Source organism: Eptatretus burgeri, chromosome 16 (assembly GCF_056783735.1).
Source record: "Eptatretus burgeri isolate ZD-2024b chromosome 16, Ebu_testis_v1, whole genome shotgun sequence".
Classification (NCBI taxonomy): Eukaryota; Metazoa; Chordata; class Myxini; order Myxiniformes; family Myxinidae; genus Eptatretus; species Eptatretus burgeri.
The window spans coordinates 14,603,375-14,623,367 of record NC_140976.1 but is presented as its reverse complement, the minus strand read 5'-3'; the positions used below and the strand labels follow the sequence as shown (position 1 = coordinate 14,623,367).

Genomic DNA, 19,993 nt, shown 5'->3' with positions numbered 1-19,993 from the left:
CTGAATGGTTCCAGATTGTGGCACGTGCGCGTACAAGCACATTTACGTGTTCTTGAAGCCACATTTATGCACACACGAGCTCCTGTTTTTTGCAAATAAAAAAAAAAGAGTATGTGCAAGTACTGCATCTGTTCTGACCTGAATCCATAAAAAAAGAGGAGGTTGATACAGTGTCTTATACACCACCATATTTAACATGTCCAAGGACTGAAAGATTGAAGGTTTTTGGAAGCGATAATAAGATGATTTGTGTTCTACAGTGTTCAGGTATATATTATTGAATTCATGTGCGATATCTCGGGCGTGATAGGAACTAATACAGAACCAAAGTAGTGCTAAACTACAGGTTCATTATCCGATTTCTGTTCAAAATCTAACATTCAATTGAAATTAAGTTGTTCCTCGTTTAAAATCAAAATCAACCTCGTTTCGTCCGAATCCGTCTAATATTCACTGACGGAAAGATTCCAGTTGTTTCTGCAACTTTATTCCATGCCCAACATGGCGCCTTCGCCTTCTGAGGGACTGGTTTGGAGACAATGTCGACGGAGTACTTGAACAGCCTGAGAAGCATTATCTGGAGTTGGGGTGAAGCTTTGCTGAGATCCTTCTTACAGATCATTTCAAGTGGCTTATGGTCTGATTCAGCGAGACCACAGCTTTACCATACATGTACTGAATGAATTTTTCACATGCGAACACATTCGCCAAAAGTTCCTTTTCAATTTGAGCGCAATTTTGTTCTGCTTCAGTTTGTGACCTGGAAGCGTAAGCTACTGGGTGACCTTCTAGCATGAGGCAAGCACCCAGGCCCGCTTTTGAAGCATCGGCTTGTATCACAACGGCAGACTGGACATCGAAGAACTTCAATGTGGGTGCGCGTCGCGGTAGCTTCACAGAACATGACAGGGAGGCGCACACTGCACATGCGCGTCCCGGTAACTTCACAGAACATGACAGGGAGGCGCACACTGCACATGCGCGTCCCGGTAACTTCACAGAACATGACAGGGAGGTGCACACTGCGCATGCGCGTCGCGGTAGCTTCAGAGAACATGACAGGGAGGCGCACACTGCGCATGCGCGTCGCTTCATAGAACATGACAGGGAGGCGCACACTGCACATGCACGTCATGGTAGCTTCACAGAACATGATAGGGAGGAGCACACTGCACATGCGCGTCGTGGTAACTTCACCGAACATGACAGGGAGGCGCACACTGCGCATGCGCGTCGCGGTAGCTTCATAGAACGTGACAGGGAGGCGCACACTGCGCATGCGCGTCGTGGTAGCTTCACAGAACATGACAGGGAGGCGCACACTGCGCATGCGCGTCGTGGTAGCTTCACAGAACATGACAGGGAGGCGCACACTGCACATGCGCGTCGCGGTAGCTTCACAGAACATGACAGGGAGGCGCACACTGCGCATGCGCGTCGTGGTAGCTTCACAGAACATGACAGGGAGGCGCACACTGCACATGCGCGTCGTGGTAACTTCACCGAACATGACAGGGAGGCGCACACTGCGCATGCGCGTCGTGGTAACTTCACAGAACATGACAGGGAGGCGCACACTGCGCATGCGCGTCACGGTAGCTTCACAGAACATGACAGGGAGGCGCACACTGCGCATGCGCATCACGGTAGCTTCATAGAACGTGACAGGGAGGCGCACACTGCGCATGCGCGTCGTGGTAACTTCACCGAACATGACAGGGAGGCGCACACTGCACATGCGCATCACGGTAGCTTCAGAGAACATGACAGGGAGGCGCACACTGCGCATGCACGTCGCTTCATAGAACATGATAGGGAGGCGCACACTGCGCATGCGCGTCCCGGTAACTTCACAGAACATGACAGGGAGGCGCACACTGCACATGCGTGTCCCGGTAACTTCACAGAACATGACAGGGAGGTGCACACTGCGCATGCGCGTCGCGGTAGCTTCAGAGAACATGACAGGGAGGCGCACACTGCACATGCGCGTCGTGGTAACTTCACCGAACATGACAGGGAGGCGCACACTGCGCATGCGCGTCACGGTAGCTTCACAGAACATGACAGGGAGGCGCACACTGCGCATGCGCGTCGCTTCATAGAACATGACAGGGAGGTGCACACTGCGCATGCGCGTCACGGTAGCTTCAGAGAACATGACAGGGAGGCGCACACTGCGCATGCGCGTCGCTTCATAGAACATGACAGGGAAGCGCACACTGCGCATGCGCGTCGCTTCATAGAACATGATAGGGAGGCGCACACTGCGCATGCGCGTCGTGGTAGCTTCACAGAACATGACAGGGAGGCGCACACTGCGCATGCGCGTCGCTTCATAGAACATGACAGGGAAGCGCACACTGCGCATGCGCGTCGCTTCATAGAACATGATAGGGAGGCGCACACTGCGCATGCGCGTCGTGGTAGCTTCACAGAACATGACAGGGAGGCGCACACTGCACATGCGCGTCCCGGTAACTTCACAGAACATGACTGGGAGGCGCACACTGCGCATGCGCGTCGCGGTAGCTTCAGAGAACATGACAGGGAGGCGCACACTGCGCACGCGCGTCGCTTCATAGAACATGACAGGGAGGCGCACACTGCGCATGCGCGTCGCTTCATAGAACATGATAGGGAGGCGCACACTGCACATGCGCATCGCGGTAGCTTCACAGAACATGACAGGGAGGCGCACACTGCACATGCGCATCGCGGTAGCTTCACAGAACATGACAGGGAGGCGCACACTGCGCATGCGCGTCACGGTAGCTTCAGAGAACATGACAGGGAGGCGCACACTGCGCATGCGCGTCGCTTCATAGAACATGACAGGGAAGCGCACACTGCGCATGCGCGTCGCTTCATAGAACATGATAGGGAGGCGCACACTGCGCATGCGCGTCGCTTCATAGAACATGACAGGGAAGCGCACACTGCGCATGCGCGTCGCTTCATAGAACATGATAGGGAGGCGCACACTGCGCATGCGCGTCGTGGTAGCTTCACAGAACATGACAGGGAGGCGCACACTGCACATGCGCGTCCCGGTAACTTCACAGAACATGACTGGGAGGCGCACACTGCGCATGCGCGTCGCGGTAGCTTCAGAGAACATGACAGGGAGGCGCACACTGCGCATGCGCGTTGCTTCATAGAACATGACAGGGAGGCGCACACTGCGCATGCGCGTCGCTTCATAGAACATGATAGGGAGGCGCACACTGCACATGCGCATCGCGGTAGCTTCACAGAACATGACAGGGAGGCGCACACTGCACATGCGCGTCGTAGTAACTTCACCGAACATGACAGGGAGGCGCACACTGCGCATGCGCGTCGTGGTAACTTCACCGAACATGACAGGGAGGCGCACACTGCGCATGCGCATCGCGGTAGCTTCACCGAACATGACAGGGAGGTGCACACTGCACATGCGCGTCGTGGTAACTTCACCGAACATGACAGGGAGGTGCACACTGCGCATGCGCATCGCGGTAGCTTCACCGAACATGACAGGGAGGCGCACACTGCACATGCGCATCGTGGTAACTTCACCGAACATGACAGGGAGGCGCACACTGCGCATGCGCGTCGCGGTAGCTTCACAGAACATGACAGGGAGGCGCACACTGCGCATGCGCGTCGTGGTAGCTTCACAGAACATGACACAGCACTCACATTTTTTTTTAAATCATTTTCTTCAAGTCCGTGACAAACTAATCATCGTTTCCCCCCTCGTGCTGCGAGCGCTTCCAGGATTTGTACCTCACGAACAAGGTGTTTTTTTTCCGGGGATTCTAGTGGTGTGCAAACATCTTCAGGACATCTTCGACGTTGTTGTTGTTGGCCTCTCCGTCACCAAAATCGAAGGTGTTGAACACTTCCAATCCGTCCTCCCCAACACGATGGAGGAGAATCGCCACTTGGACATCTTCCGTCTTGCTGTCGGCCCCCGTGGCCTTCAAGTACAAGTTAAATCGTTGTTCCCAGCATTTCCAGTTTTCCGCAATATTCCCTTCACGACACAGGGGGGTCCGGAGGTTTAAATTGCTCCATTCGTCAACTTTATTCCATTCCCAACATGGCGCCTTCTGACTCGCCCCCCCCACTCTCCTGGACAAGTACACACATTATGAAGTTGGTGGGGGGCAAAGTGGAACCAAACAACTTCTATCCATATCAATACGATATGTGACAACAACGACAAGCCGATTCGATTTTAGTTCAAGTTCTGATCCGATTACAATTTGTTTTTCATGTTTTTAAATGATTCTTCACCATTGATAGATATGGGCCCAAAACGATACACGGCAGGATATTTCAAAAGGTTGTGGACGAGTTATGATAAAACGAGGTGGATGAGATGGGTGTGTGACAAGAACTGTGGTGTAGTGGGCCTGCGGGGGCAGGGCATGATGTGGGGAGCGTGGTGGAGGAGTGGTTTCGGAGTGGTCACGTGCTTGCGCGGGATATAGGAGTGCGTGCCGCCTGAGGCGTGGTTGTAGTTGCTGTAGCCGTTGTGGTCTGTGGAGCCTGGAGGTCGTGTGGCTTGTAGAGTGCATCGAGTACGTAATAAAGTGGAGTTACGGGCAACGTACGCTCACGCTCTCGCTCGTGGCAATAAAGCAGGGTGGTGCTGTTCCCCCGCTCGTGTCTGCCTTGGAGCACCTTTACCACGACATCACATTTGGCGACGAGTCTGTTCGGATCGGCGTGTGCAGAGTGGTGGGGTTATTGGATCGCGTTAGCGAGTAACTCAGCGCATCCCGCGCGGTTCGAGGTCTACGCCGGGCGGGGTCCCGGAGGAGCGCATCGCGAGGAGCGCATCGCGAGTTTCGCGCGCCGCACGCACAGGTTTCGGGGCCAGGCGTCTCGCCGTCACGGAGGGCTCAAGCATGGCAGAAGGTCAGGGCACGGCGCACGGACGCGTGCCCGTCTTCATCGGAGACGACTTCGAATTGTTTTCTGAACAGTTGGGCTGCTATTTCCACGCGAATGATGTGGACGATGAAAGCAAGCGCAAATCGATCTTGCTCGCCTCGCTATCAACGGGACATGATCGTCTGCTGAGTGATTTGGTATCACGTCATTATCGCGCGCCCGGTCACGTTGGGTGGACGATGGCCGCGCTCGGAGTTCGTTTTATTACTGCGTTGCAAGCCTCGGGAATGGTTTCTGCGAGGTCACGGCGAAAGGACGAGGGCATGAAGTTCAGCTCAGACGCGGCGTTGGACGTCGCGCAAGTTCTGAGGAATGTCCGGGGTCTCGATGGTCGGTGCGCAGCAGATGGTCCGAAGGTCAGCGCGGGGTTCCAGGTGCGCACGGCCGCGCGCACGGTCTTCGGCGCGGGTCGTGGCCGAGCGTTGCAATGCAGTCAATCGGACGGCGGTCTGAGCACTCGGGGACGTCTACGGTGTGTGTGCCGAGAGTCATTGCCCATCATAACGGTCATGGATGGCGGTGTGCGAAGCGACCCTTACGTCCCGGGTCGAGACCTACTGCCGGTACGGTGTTCGGTGCATGGCGTACACTTTAACGCCCCGGGTCGAGTCTTGCAGCCTGGGTACAGAGATCCCGGTGACCCGGAGCGGGAGATGCGGCCGATGTTGAACCTGTCTTCAATTGGTCCGGAGGTGACAAGATCAATGACAGTGGAGGTTGAGATGATCGGGGCACTGATGCTGCCAATGTTGAACCTGGTTCCAATTGGTCCGACGGTGACAGCACCAATCCCAGTGGAGGTCGAGATGATCGGGGCACTGATCGGGTGGCGAGTTGAGTCCACTCGTGCTACCCTCGCATTGCACACGTATGCCGGTGAAGCGCTGCCGGCGGTTGGCGGGGCACACGTCTTGGTTGCCCATCAGGGTCAGCGGGTTGCGCTCCCGCGGTTCGTGGTGCGAGGGGAGGGGCTCGCAGTTCCTGTTTCGGAGTTCGTACCTCCAGGTGCACCTGTGCCTCCTTCGGGGCACGTACCTCCGTGTGAGCCCGGGCCTCCTTCGAGACCCGAGGGCGAGGTTCTGGCGGCAGGAGCCGCAACGATGCAACGGGAGCGGCCGTTCATTGCTTCCTGCGACGATGATGTACGGTTCTGGAGCAACGGGAGCCATGCCAGCCGCGATGAGCTCTCGCGCTTCGGCTGCGCTCATGGTGCAATGTGCGCCCGTGTCGTTCAGACGATTTCAGCGGGGAATTGCAGCGAGCCCGTCGCGTTCAAGAAGTTCGCGGATCGCGACTGTCTACGACAAGCAGGTCATCGCTACGTCGCGACGACAACCGAGAGACGGACACGTGATGTGGTTCATGGGTTGCTGTTCGTTGCGTATTTGATTTTCATTGCTCAAGTGATGCAGTTTAACGTTGTTAAAATAAATGCCGACAGTTCGTGTGTGAGAATATGTTTGGCTGGGATCAATAGATGTGATGTGCGATATGGCCGATGTGAGATGAAGGCTTTGGGGGCGATCGTGGCAAATAAAGAGGTTTTACTGGCCTCCAGCTGCGAGGGCAGCCCACGGTTCGTTACTCTGTCATACGTAGGGATTATATTGGGAGAACGCGCTGTACGAAAAGGGGAGTTTGCAACTGCGCAGACGATGTTCTTGTTACTTTATGGCAGGAGTGAATTTGATGTGTGGTTTTGTATGGGATTGCTAGGATTGCTGCCGACTAATGGCTGCGTGGGTCCCAGAGATCGACTCAGAGCCGGGGCTGGTTCGCTGTTCAGCGTTACCCCCACCCATGGCTTCGGCAAGATCAGACGTGCCTGGCGCCTGGGGCGCAACTCTCTGTTCTCGTCCGAGGCCGTTTGTACGTACGTTGGAATCTTGGCTGATTGTGATGCGTGGGGTTGTTATGGGATTGTTGGTGCACACAGCCGACGGGGCTGTTCAGCGTCATCGCCCAAGGTCAGACGGGTTTGTGCTGGCGCCACGGAGTCCAGACAACGAGCTTCCGGGCTCGGAATGTTTATCTGATTCGGGTCTGTCTGGGGGAGATGTGCCGCCTTGTCGGCCGGGGGGCGTTTGATGGTGCCGGGGGAGGTTTGCTCGGGAGGTCGCCGCGACCTCGCCGGAGGGCGTGTAAGCATGAGCCGCCTGGGGGCGCTTCTGCTGCGTAGTGATGCCGTGCTTCCCGCCTTGCTTCTTGATATCTGTGACGCGGTCAGGGTTTTTGCGGGTTCGTTGTGCAACTCGGTCTTCGGAACCTGTCCATTGCAGTTCCACTCGCTCGCATCGACACGTTATATGGTGTGATGTGCCGATGCTTTTTGGTTATTATCGTTTTTGAACCTCTCTGCTGTTGTGTCATGGTATTCTGTGCTGGTTATGCTTATTATGATGACGGTCATTTTATAATCATAGTTTTAGGAGGGAGGAGTGTGGTGTAGTGGGCCTGTGGGGGCAGGGCATGATGTGGGAGCGTGGTGGAGGAGTGGTTTCGGAGTGGTCACGTGCTTGCGCGGGATATAGGAGTGCGCGCCGCCTGAGGCGTGGTTGTAGTTGCTGTAGCCGTTGTGGCCTGTGGAGCCTGGAGGTCGTGTGGCTTGTAGAGTGCATCGAGTACGTAATAAAGTGGAGTTACGAGCAACGTACGCTCACGCTCTCGCTCGTGGCAATAAAGCAGGGTGGTGCTGTTCCCCCGCTCGTGTCTGCCTTGGAGCACCTTTACCACGACATCACAAGAACAAGCCGATTAGATTTTGTTTCAGGTCTGGATCCAGATCCAGATTCTATCAATGAAATACAAAACAAAAGTATTTAGCGCGGAGGAGGAAGGCGATCGACTGAGTACTGTTATGGTTTCCTTTGTGTTATCCAGTGCGTGTTTTCCATGTCGGAGTAGTTAGCGGTAGACTCGTAGTCGGTCCAAATATGAGCTTATGATATATTCTCACTTCTTGTACAATAAAAATGTATTGGCGAATGTAATACATCCCTCACCAATTTTAAACGTTGTTGCATCTCACAGGGAGGGGAAAAAAAATCGCAGATGGATTTGGGTTTTGGGACATCGCGAGCTCACATTGCTGACAAACTGGGAGCAGATCGAGGGGCACAGGTTGGTCGGTATGAAGGTCGAAACGGTTTGTTGGGACCCCTCGGTCATGACCCGAGACTTAGCCAGCTTCATTCACGATCCGAGCCCCTCACGACCCACAGCTGGCGGTGGTGGAGCGGAGAGAGAGGGTCCAGGTGGTGCTGTTGTGGACTGTGGGTTCAACGTCGTCGATGTTCACAGCACGTTTCCTCAGGAAACCTCCAAACTACCTCACGGTGTGTTCTCGTACCTCATGCTTTGAGGTTTTAAGTTCAAAAACAGCCAATTAAAAACAGTGATTTGGTTTGTTGTTATGGCAACGTGAGTGAAAAACAACGAGGGTTAAACACAGGGTTTGTGTTGTGCATAATTTATTTTATGCTTTGCATGGGGAGGAGTCTAATTATTACGTACGCAAATATTGTGGAATGTTTGACCCTCCCCCATCCCCATTGTTCACAGCGTACCCAGTAAACCCACGTCCCCCCCTTTAACCCTCCGCCCCCATAATAGGTCAGCACCATACCTTATCTAACGTTTGCATTGTTTATCACTGCGAGATCATCCTCTGCAGTATTGAAAGCTTTTTAAAAAAAAACTTACATTATTAACCTGAATTAAGTTTGAGTTCCAGTATTGAAACGTTAAAATGATTTTCTTTTGCAAAGTAACCCGGGAATCTGTTGTAAAGAAATGATTTGTGTTGTGACGTATTTGGCGTCGTTTTGAGCACGATTAGTAGATACCAGACGACCCGTGAACCCGTTGGGTTCCCGTTGTGACAGCGGTTGATAAAAAAAATCATTTCAAAAAAAAGATAGCTCCAGCGAACTATACCGCTGAGGTTGTTTGCATTCATCAAATAATCCTGAAGAGTGCATGGCTGAATCGGGAATTGATTGTTTAATACGTTTTTTTTATTTTTTTTTTCGTTGCCCGATTTGAACGAAACTTGATATTGCGCGTCAATGTGAAAAAATAAAAACGGAGAAAAGTAAGTCGAAGAAATTATTGCGCATATTCTTATAAACACAATTTTATTTATTCATGAACACGGAAGTATTAGATCAAAATGGCGGTTTATTTTATGCTTAATAATAAATCGTTCTTTGTCTATACTAAATGTTTGAGATTTTAAATAAATAATTTCAAGAAAAAATTAAAAAGATAGTTCCAGCGAACTATACCGCTGAGGTTGTTTGCATTGATCAAATACTCCCAAAGAGTGCTTGACTGGGGAATTTATTTTTTAATATTTTTTTCTTTGCCCGATTTGAACAAAACTTGATAATGCACACCGCAGGAGAATGGTGAGTAAGTTGGCCCGAAATTTTTGTGCTGTCATGTATCGTTTTGGCTGTATTTCGGGAACATAAATACATACATATATACATACATACATACATACATACATGAGAGTTTTAGTGATATATAGATTGACTACCACTATGGCTGTCCACTCCAATTCAGGACTTTCAGAATGACGTAATCCGTCCCAGAATGCTCGGTGCGCAAGCGGAGAAACCCCAGAGACAATCTTCGGAGCTTGTGAACTTCTATCACTATCACTTCCTCCTCTCACGCATCCAACGTGTGGCTCTCAACGGACCTCTTTCTTCTCCTCTCCCTGTCAATCCTCAATCTTTTCTACCCCTGACAATCCACCCAAGCCCACTTCCTTCAATTCCCCTGCTTTCCTTCCTGAAAGTCCCTGTAATGTCCATCTTGTATTCCATATATATATATATATATATATATATATATATATATATATATATATATATATATATATATATATATATATATATATATATATATATATATATATATATATGAAGCCTGGTGTTGGCGCAGTGGTTAGGGCAGCAGCTTGGGATCCAAAAGGCCCTGAGTTCAAGCCCCGTTGGGCCACTGAATTAATACACCAGGGGGTTGACTCAGCCTGTCATCCTTCCGAGGTCGGCGAAGTGAGTACCAGTGTACTGGGCCGGTGTATACCCCGGTTAAAATAGGTGTACCATATCCCTGTGTCGTAAGAGGCGACCAGGGTTGCGTCAGGAAGGGCATCCGGCGTAAAACATGTGCCAAATCAGTATGCGGATCATACGGATGATCCGCTGTGGCGACCCCTAACGGGAGCAGCCGAAAGAAGAAGAAGATATATATATATATATATATATATACACATATATATACATACATATTGTTGCGAATTCGCACCCGCCGGCGTGTGAGCGGCCAAGTAACTCGAATCGCGGAACGTCGCCCACCGGACGGACAATTCTGTCGTGACCCTCTCGGACTAACGCCGGGAACTAGTCACGGGTGGGCCTTTCGGCCTCACCACTATCGTGCCAATCGGCCCCCCGCGTGGGATAGGGTTGTTCGCCCAATTCGACCTACCTAAGTACCCACATGGAGGGTAGACCAGGCGATCGCACCTCGCCGCAGGTCGACTCTGGACACGGTCCACTTTAACCGACCCGTTCCGTACTATCGGGATAACCGAGCGGTGTTATCGTCAACCTCGACGGTTCCGATTAATCATCGGGCATATTTGGCCCACTACCAACCCTTTTCGTGAAGTAAGATGGAGATTCAATTAAAGAAAAGACGAAGCGAAACGGGAAAAACAGTTCAACATAAGGCACATTTATTCCGCGGCACACGGATAGCACACATATACAATTACAACAATTATGCACCAAAAGCATTTGCAACAAAAGAAACACAACAATGCAGATCTACTACCGACTAGGCGAGCACACGGCAACACTTACACAGTTTTACTATACAGACGGCGCCGACAACACATATACTCAAAAGCAAAAGAAAAGGGCCACCCTCAACGACAAGGGGGCAGACGGGGCCTGTGGGCGCGAGACTGGGTGGAGCCTACCCATCTTGTGATGAGCCGCAAATGTGGCGGCGGTGCCCCGACTCCGCGCTCATCCGCGGGTTTCGTTGGCACTGCTTGGAATGGGGTGGGAACGGGGCCCCCTTTCCGCACTATCTCAGCGCGGGGGGGAAAGAGGGGGGAATTGTTGATGCTCTGGGGAAAGAGGATAGCTGGCTTGCTTGGGTCCCGCGACGAGCGACTCCACTGCGACCTCGACCGCGTTCCCGGCTTCCCCTCTCTGCAGCTCCCCGACAGATTCCGAACCCCGACAGACTGACTCTCCTCCAGACCCGTCTTGACTGCTGCTGCCACACTCCGCTGCCGCCACACCTCTCCAACTCGCCCGAGCCCAAAAACTGACTGAATTCGCCCCGCGCTCGGCGCTTTATAGTATGGCAGGAGAACCCATATGCAAATTTCCGGATCAGGATGAGCTCAGGGGCGGAGCCACGCTCGCCCATTGGATGGTGGAAAAGTGGGCGTGAACCTCCCCTGATCCTTGAATTTGCATATATCGATTCTACTCCGACGCGCCTGGAGGCGGGGCCAAATCGCCCCGCGCTTGCTGATAGGACGGATCAGAAGTGGGCGTGTATCATTCCTGATCCGACTTCTCCTCGGAAAGGCTGCTTTTTGCACCCGCTGCTCGGCGCACGCCTTGTACGAGTCCAGGACAGCCTGACGCTCGGTGCCCACAAGCGGTGCGGGAATAGCCGCAGAAGGAGAGGCGAAGGTGGTGGAGGGTCTAAAGTGGCGGTCCCTGGCCACGGTGACGCTTGGAATGGCGGTGATGCGATGGTTGCGGGATGGTGTGCTGTGAAGGTAAAGGTCGTGGCTGTTGGCATTGTTGTTGTGAAGCGGAGTTGCGGTTGGTGGTTGTTGTGTGATGGCGGTTGAGACGTGGTTGGTTCAAAATAAAGATAGAACAGAAAAACGACTATCTCAAAGGGTCGCAGCCCGAATGAATCACATTTATTATCTCTAAACAACGGGTTTGGGGCTAACTACACATGTACTTACAGAGATATCTCACCTACGGGACCTGAATGGTGGTTTGCGAATTTCCAAAACCACAACAATATATTAGGGTGCTTCATAAATGGGGGTAAAAAAGAAAAGTATGAATATTCATACTCCTGGGTGTGCCTTTGTTCCATTTGGCAGTAGAAACATACACACCAAATATGAAGCAGATTGGAGGATGTTTTGAGGTTTCTCAAGTTGGCATAATATTGTTGAATTTTGCCAAACTGTAACTGACAACTTGCCGTCGAATGTGCACAACGCAGTACACTTCACAATTAATATGGTTGTTTGATATTTTCATTGGAATTTACATACCTTCCTTTTTCAGATTGTGTCATGGCAACTGCAAGCACCACAAGGAGTTCTTTGTCAGTATGGTTGGTTGACAAACCTACAGCAGATATTCACTGTGCTGGCTTGCCAACTAACGGAGCAGTTCTGTGCAATTTCTTATACCACCACACGGAGCATGGAAGTACTATTAAGGAAAGTGCAAAGCGGACCATTGAGACTGTTTCGGCATTTTGGGAAAAGGCCCGGATTCCCATCCAGCGACTGGACAAATGTCAGGAAAGGGTGATGAAGCTTTACCATCTATATCAAGAGCTGAAAAAGAATAGTCAAAAACCACAGCAGTCATATCGGATGAAAGAAGAGTTTTTCCAAGGAGACCTAGATGAGCTTTTTGACATTGCAGTGCAAAATGCCCTCTCCATAATGGACAATGAAGAGGACAAGATGTTTTTGAATATGCAGCGTGAAGATCCAAAATGCTGCTGCATGGCTGGGTCTGATAAATCTCTTTTTGCATTTGAGCAACGCAAGCGGACACGTGTACTGAAAGAACAAGCCAGGAAGGAAAAAGCCATGGAGGATGCAAAGATGACAACGGTTTCTCTCATGTCTACCACTACAACTGATGAGGAATCTGGTAGTGAATTACTTCAGGAAACCGGATCAGATGATGATTTTCAGATGCCTTCCACATCCACAAAACAGACACCAAAGTGCAGAAAGAAGACAAGTGTAAAAGTGATAACACCTGAGGTTGCTTCTGCAATGGATCGAGTGAAGGTAACTGACCGTGGTGCAACTTTTGTCACAGCTGCAATTGCCCAGTCCCTGGGTCATAAACTTGATGATATAGCTGTCACATAGCACTGTTAGACGGCCCACCGAAAGGCCATTCCAAAGCCTACTAAGGCCATTTTAGCAATATAAGTGACATTTGAATTAACTGAACATTGAACTATTGACATGATATATTTCTGTAAAGACATTGTCACTGTATTTTGATTATTTCATGTTTAAAAGATCAAGCATTTTTTAGAATAGTATATTACATTGTGCAAATTACGTGTATTTTGTAAATATGAACCAAAATTGTGCCAACTTGAGGAACCCCTAAATATCATGGAATTTTGTTCATTTTTGACCTATAAGTTCTTATGGGGTATTGGAACAAAGGCAAAATCAGGGAGCATCAAAAATCAAACTTTCATTTTTTTGGAACACCCTAATATATATATATATATATATATATATATATATATATATATACACAGTGGGACCCGCTTAATAGAATCACGGTTAATAGAATCACCCGTATTATAGAATCAAAATCGTTGAGACCGATTCCATTGTATCTAAATGTACACAATTTTTCCCGTTTATTAGAATCAAAAACCGGCTTAATCGAATCAGCTGCTGGCCATCCACTTCGACAGTTCAGCGCCTACTGGCCGCACAGTTCCAACTTTTGCCACCAGGCAGCTGACGTCACGCTAGAAATAACGCTATGCCACGACAGTGATTTCGGTAGTCATTGTACAGATAGGCAGACGGCTGACAGCTGCAGTCTAAGCACTAGGCGTGTCGTCATTTCCACGATGGACAGAAAACGAAAGCGGACGGATCGTTCAAACATTGATAAAGCACAAATCCTGAGGGACTATGACGCTTTGCCCAGAATGAGCCAACGAGAAGCTGCAGACAAGTTGGAAATTAACCAGCCGATCCTATGCAAGATTCTGAAAGATCGAGAGGCCATTCTGAAAGGTCAAGTGGATTCGTCTTCTCAGAAACACAAGCGAAGCGGCAACGCACCCGATGTCGAATCAGCAATGGTCAAGTGGATTCAAACTTCTAGAGAAAAGGAAGCACCGCTTTCTGGACCTCTGATGCGGGAGAAAGCGGCTCAGTTCGCGGAAAAGTTCAACAACAAGAAGTTCAGTGCGACAAACTGCTGGATTGACCGGTTCAAGAAAAGACATGGAATCGTCCACAAGAAACTTCACAGAGAGGCAGCGGCAGCTGACGTAGGAGGGAAACAACAATGGCTGGACCACGTGTTTCCGGATCTCGTAGAAGGCTTCACGGCTGATGAGATCTGGAATGCTGACGAAACCGGGTTGTATTTTCGGGCCTTACCAGACGGAACGTTCCTCTTCAAGGGAGATCAGCACTGCGGTGGGAAAAAGCCAAAGGAAAGAATCACGGTGCTTTTTTGCTGCTCGATGACTGGTGCTAAGCGTCCTCCTTTCGGTATTGGTAAAAGCAAGAATCCACGGTGTTTCAAAGGCCTCAAAACAATTCCAGTTCGCTACAGAGCCAATTCCTCCGCATGGATGACAGGTTTCCTCTTCACTGAATGGCTCGATGAGTGGAATCGCGAGCTACGGCGTCATGACCAGAAAGCGTTGCTTCTCATCGACAACTGTCCGGCACATCCCCAATCACTTCAACTGTCGAACATTACTGTGGCATTTCTCCCGCCGAACACAACCTCTGTTCTTCAACCGTTAGATCAGGGAATTATCCGTTCATTCAAAGCTCATTACCGCCGTGCCATGCTACGAAAAGTGCTCACTGAGATTGACAACGAGGATGGAGCAATGACAGCGAGTGACTTGGCGAAAAAGATAACGATCCTTGACGCTATGCTGTTTACGGACGCAGCATGGAATGATGTGAAGACTACCGGCATAGTGAACTGCTGGCGCAAAGGAGGAATTTTCATCGGAGCTGCAAGCGAAGGCGAAAGGGTCGAGAGCAATGACGACGACGAGTTAGCCAACCCTCTTCAAATGGATCCCGACCAATTGCAGGACTTCGTCAACATGGACGCCACTCTCCAAACCACAGACGATGATGTCACAGACGAAGCCATCGTTTCGGCAGTCCAACGCGAAATGGGAATTGCTACTGACGCAGACTATGACGCCGACACTAAAGTGGAGGAAGAGGAGGAAGAGGAGATCTCTGTCCCGACCATCAAGGAAATGATGTCTGCAGCTAAGACGATCAGGCTTGGTTTGCTATCACATGGGTTCAGTGACATGGCCTTCCTGCGCAAACTTGACAAGGAGGTCACCGCCATTGCCACAGACTCGTTAAAGCAGGCAACAATTGACAATTTTTTCATTACAGAGTAGGCTCATCGACAAACCTATGTTGTTTTGCTTTGAAAAGTACATATGTACTGTACGTGTAATTGTTTTATTTTCAGTAGTAAGTTACATTGTTTTGAGCAAGTGTGTCATATAAATCAAACTAAATGCTGAGTATTTGTCTCCGTATGTGTACTCGACATTTGATCCGCTTGATACTCCACAACTCTGGTGAACTCGGATATTAGAATCACCCGCTTATTAGAATCAAATTTGTCCGGCCCAAAGTGATTCTATTAAGCGGGTCCCACTGTAGGTATTAGGTCTTAACAGTTAAATAAAAGAAACAGTAGATAAAAGAAAAAAAAAACAACCACTTTGACCTAGTCAGACTGAGGCAAGGGCCATTTGTCAAAAAGAGGAATAATTTCCCCAACACAGGTCTGTTCTTGGCATGCATCCATTGTGGGGTTTGTGTCTGAAATAAAATTAATGCAATATATGAAAGAATAGGGGATTGCAGACCTAACTAAAAGCCCTTCACAACGCATCTTTTTCCATTTACTCACTTGACAGATGGAGTGGCTATCTAAACGAATACCAATTATATAAATGTCTCGGGATCGCTATATGTTGGATGCTATTGACTTGGGAGAGTGCCAGCTTCACAGAACCGCAAAAATATTTCAAAATTTTGTGATTATTTCAATGAAGGGTGCAGTGTTGAGGAAAACAGTTAAAGTGAGCTTCAGTTCGCCTACCCCAGCCCTCTGATTTATTTGGTAAGTTAATTAGGTGTGTGACTGCAAGTGCTAGGGCCGAAAGATGGAGAACCATGGCAGAAGCCTAAGCTTCCTGGGAGGACCCTGTGTTACATGGAAAGGGTGGGGGTCGGGGGAGGGGGTGCATATATGAATTGCTTTGTGCCATCTCAGACCTCGTTTGCCCCATTGTTCTTCGTTGTGTGAATCGGTATTGTCAGTGCCTTTGCAGGGTATATTTATGATTCGTTGTACACAAGTTTGCATGCCACCTCATTCCCAAACATTCCCACCCATTGTGCACATTCCGCTGCCTACCTGCGACGTGTCGCAGGTCTACAAGAGCTCCGCATCGTTGTGGTTGTGCTTCTTGTTGGGGGTATATTTTTGAAAAGTGCACCTATTGTATGGACAGCTGCCGGACCACACCCACATTTGTTACTTGACTCCACCCACCATGGCACCCAGACAAAATAATATGGCCACCATCTTGGTTTTCTGGTGGGCCGAAGACATCAGGCCTGTCGGCCTCTGCTGATTATACACTGCCCGTGTTTGTTGCTTCAGATTTCCATTGGCTTTGTTGGGGTCAAGCGTTATTCTGAAAAATCTAATCATATGTGGAATAAAAATTATAAATGAGGTTTAATCAAGCTGTTAGTGAAATTTTAGTTTAATCAAGCTTAGTTTAATCAAGTGGAAAAAAAAAATTTTGTGACCACAGTGCGGTCATTCTTGTGTTTGAATTATCCTTGGGGAACGGTAACAGTATGTTGGAATAACTGAACGCAGTACATAGAATTGTTTCGGAAATCCGTGGGGGCATTCTTAGGCCTTTCGGGGCTGAGGCGTAACATGTTAGTAGGCCTCAAATGTGATAGTATGCCTATTAATAACATAGCATTGAAACCTCAGTGTATATTAATTACATACTCTTGAATGTGAGTCGTTGCATTGATTGATTACGTGGTGTTGGAACGTGATTATGTCAATTGATTACTTGCTTATGGAACACAAGTATGTGTATTAATTACATACTATTTATGGATTGGAACGTCTTGATTACGAATAATTATGTATTGAATTGTATTAATTATGTAACACACCAGCAGACAAAACCATACAAAACACCACCAAAACAAGTCCTGGCATGGGTCTACAATCTCTGGTTACCCTCTCTTGTTAAACTTCCCTCTATACTCGTATAGGATAGCAGAAGGCTTCTTGATGTTGGAGGGTTTGTTTCGTCAATTGGAGCCCCAGTTTTTAAGGAGTTTCTTGGACCCCAAGGAGTACTAAACCACCATTTCAGTTTTTAGCCCCCATTGGACTTAGTCCGAAACAGGGCTTCTGGATTTGGTCTCGATTTTCGTGCCTGTGCATGCGTGCGTCCGCAACCATGTTTCGTACATGTATGGGCCGATTTTATTTATACTTGTCACAAAGACAACACATGAGTATACTGTTGCGGTTTTCGCGCCCGCCGGCGTGCGACGGCCACGTAACTCGAATCGCGGCACGTCGCCCACCGGACGGACAATCCAGTCGTGACCCTCTCGGACTAACGCCGGGAACCAGTCACGGGTGGACCTTTCGGTCTCACCGCGATCGAGCCAATCAGCCCCCGCGTGGGATAGGGTTGCTCGCCAAATTCGACCTACCTAAGTACCCACGCGGAGGAGTGAGCCGGGCGATCGCACCTCGCCGCAGGTCGACTTCGGACACGGGCCATGGCGACCCGTTCCGTACTATCAGAATAACCGAGCGGTGTTATCGTCGACCTCGACGGTTCGATTAATTATCGGGCGTACTCAGCCCACTACCAACCCTTTACGTGAAGCAAGATGGGGGTTCAATGGGGGAAAAGACGAAGCGAAGCGGGAGACAGTTCAACAATAAAGCACATTTATTCGCGACGAACGGAAAGCACACAAATACAATTCCACCAAATGCACACAAAAAAAAAGAAAACACAATTCCATTTACACAAAAAGCAACCATAAAAGTGAAAACACAGTGCAGAGCTAATACCGACTACCGAGCACACGGCAACACTTATACAATTCTACTTCACAGACGGCGCCGACAACACATACCCAAAACCAAGGAAAAGAAATACCCTCAAGAATGAGGTAGGCCTGGGGCGAGACCTGGTCGGGCCTACCCGTCTGGTGATGAGACGCGGAGCGCGATGGCCCCGCAACCCGCGGGCCTCGTGGACAGTGCCTGGCAGGGGGTGGGCAGGGCCCCCTTGGTCGCACTATCTCAGCGCGGGGGGAAACAGGAGGGGTTGCTGATGCTCGGGGTATAGAGGATCTTTATTATGTGCGCGGCGAGCGTCTCCACCTCGGCCAGGACGCGCTGCCGGCCTCCCAGGGGTGCACCTCCCTCCACCACGCGAGCAACCCCTCGTCCGCCCTCGCCGCCTCTCCACAGCTCGTCCCCTCCGTTCCGACTTCAACGCACACGACGAGCAGCTCCACCGCCCGCGAAGTCTTGACTCTCTGTTCCGACTCCTTCGCCTCGTTCCGACCTTTACTACTCCTTTGACTGACGAACACCGTCCTTTTATCCCCCCGTAACTTCGCCTTTGACCCCCTCCCTTTGACCTTTCAACTCGCTCCCCATTGGCCCGAGAAAAAGTGGGCGTGAAGGCTTTTGATCCACAAATTTGCATATATCGATCGCCCTGGGGCGAGGCCAGTCGCCCCTCGCTCACCGATTGGACGGCAAAAAAGTGGGCGTGTGTCGTTTTGGATCCGTTTTTGAAGCAGAAAATCCGTGATTTTGTACACGCTGTTCAACGTGCGCCCTACACGAGTCCAGCATCGGTGCCCATGAGTGGCGCGAGATGACGGTGATGCGATGGTGGCGAGTTGCGGCACGGTAAAAGGTCATGGCGGTTGTGGTGAAGCGGCGTTGTGGTTGGTGGTTGTTGTTGTGGTTGTGATGGTGGCGATTGGTCCAAAATAAAGATAGTAAAAGAAAAACGGCTATCCTGAAGAGTCGCAGCACGTATAAATGACATGTATTCCCACTAGACAACGGGTTTGGGCCTAACTACACATGCACTTACCGAGATACCTCACCTAAGGGACCTGAATGGTGGTTTGCGAATCTGGTAACCACAACACTACCCCCTTCCCTTTTTACAGACTCGTCCCGAGTCGTCAAATTTTCGTGTGCCATCATGTGTAGTTTTCCCCTAGTACACTTTACCTACGGATCCCTGAGTGCGACATTCATGGTATTCGTGTCCCCAAAATAAATAACCTGAGGGCTGCGTAACTACCTAAACAAACTCACTCACACGGACGACTTAAATAAAATTGCCGGCGCTAAGACAAACATGCCGGGGACGCACTCATATGTACAGTACATCTTAACCTTAACTTACAAATTTTACACTAAACCATGGCCCAGGATCATTGAACTCTGCAAAAGAAAGCAGTTAGCAGGGAGCCAGGCTGCCCACATGCAGTCTCTGACTCAAACAATGCAGGTGACAGGGAACGTGGCTGGCTGCTCACACGCAGTCCAAGGCCTTCCTTTTTGAACTGAACTCAGTGAACCACAACGGTGCTTGGGCTGCACAAAGCAGTCTCCGTGCCAGCTCAAGTGGCACACGCAATGAGCACAACGAATGGATGCATGGATACAAACACGGTGCACGGGCCGCCACTGCAGGCCCGTGTTGTAGCTGCCAACAGGGGAGTTCTCGGGGCTGGCAAACTGTTGCCTTGCGGATCCTGGCGCACATGGAAATGAACAGGGGGGGGGCAAAGCAAAATTGAACGGGGCTGGTGAACATGGGCAGTGGGCATGGCATGGCAAAGGTGCAGGCAACACAGCCCGCAGAAGAAGGCCGCTGC

At 50.1% G+C, this 19,993-nt stretch overlaps 1 protein-coding gene across 3 annotated transcripts in view; it reads left to right on the top strand.

Annotated features, from left to right (window-relative positions):
- LOC147010565 (uncharacterized) overlaps positions 1 to 19,993 on the top strand; it is a 124,829-nt gene that overhangs the window by 92,911 nt on the left and 11,925 nt on the right. The window contains exons 1-2 of one of the 3 annotated variants that reach the window (XM_085858831.1): positions 7,937 to 8,282; positions 12,300 to 13,045. The exons of 1 other annotated variant lie outside the window; for it this stretch is intronic. In XM_085858831.1, coding sequence (XP_085714957.1) covers positions 8,078 to 8,282; positions 12,300 to 13,045 — 951 coding nt within the window. In that variant the 5' untranslated portion in view covers positions 7,937 to 8,077. Of the gene's footprint in view, positions 1 to 7,936; positions 8,283 to 12,299; positions 13,046 to 19,993 lie in introns of those variants that run through there. One more of the 3 variants, XM_085858829.1, reaches the window with a different exon arrangement.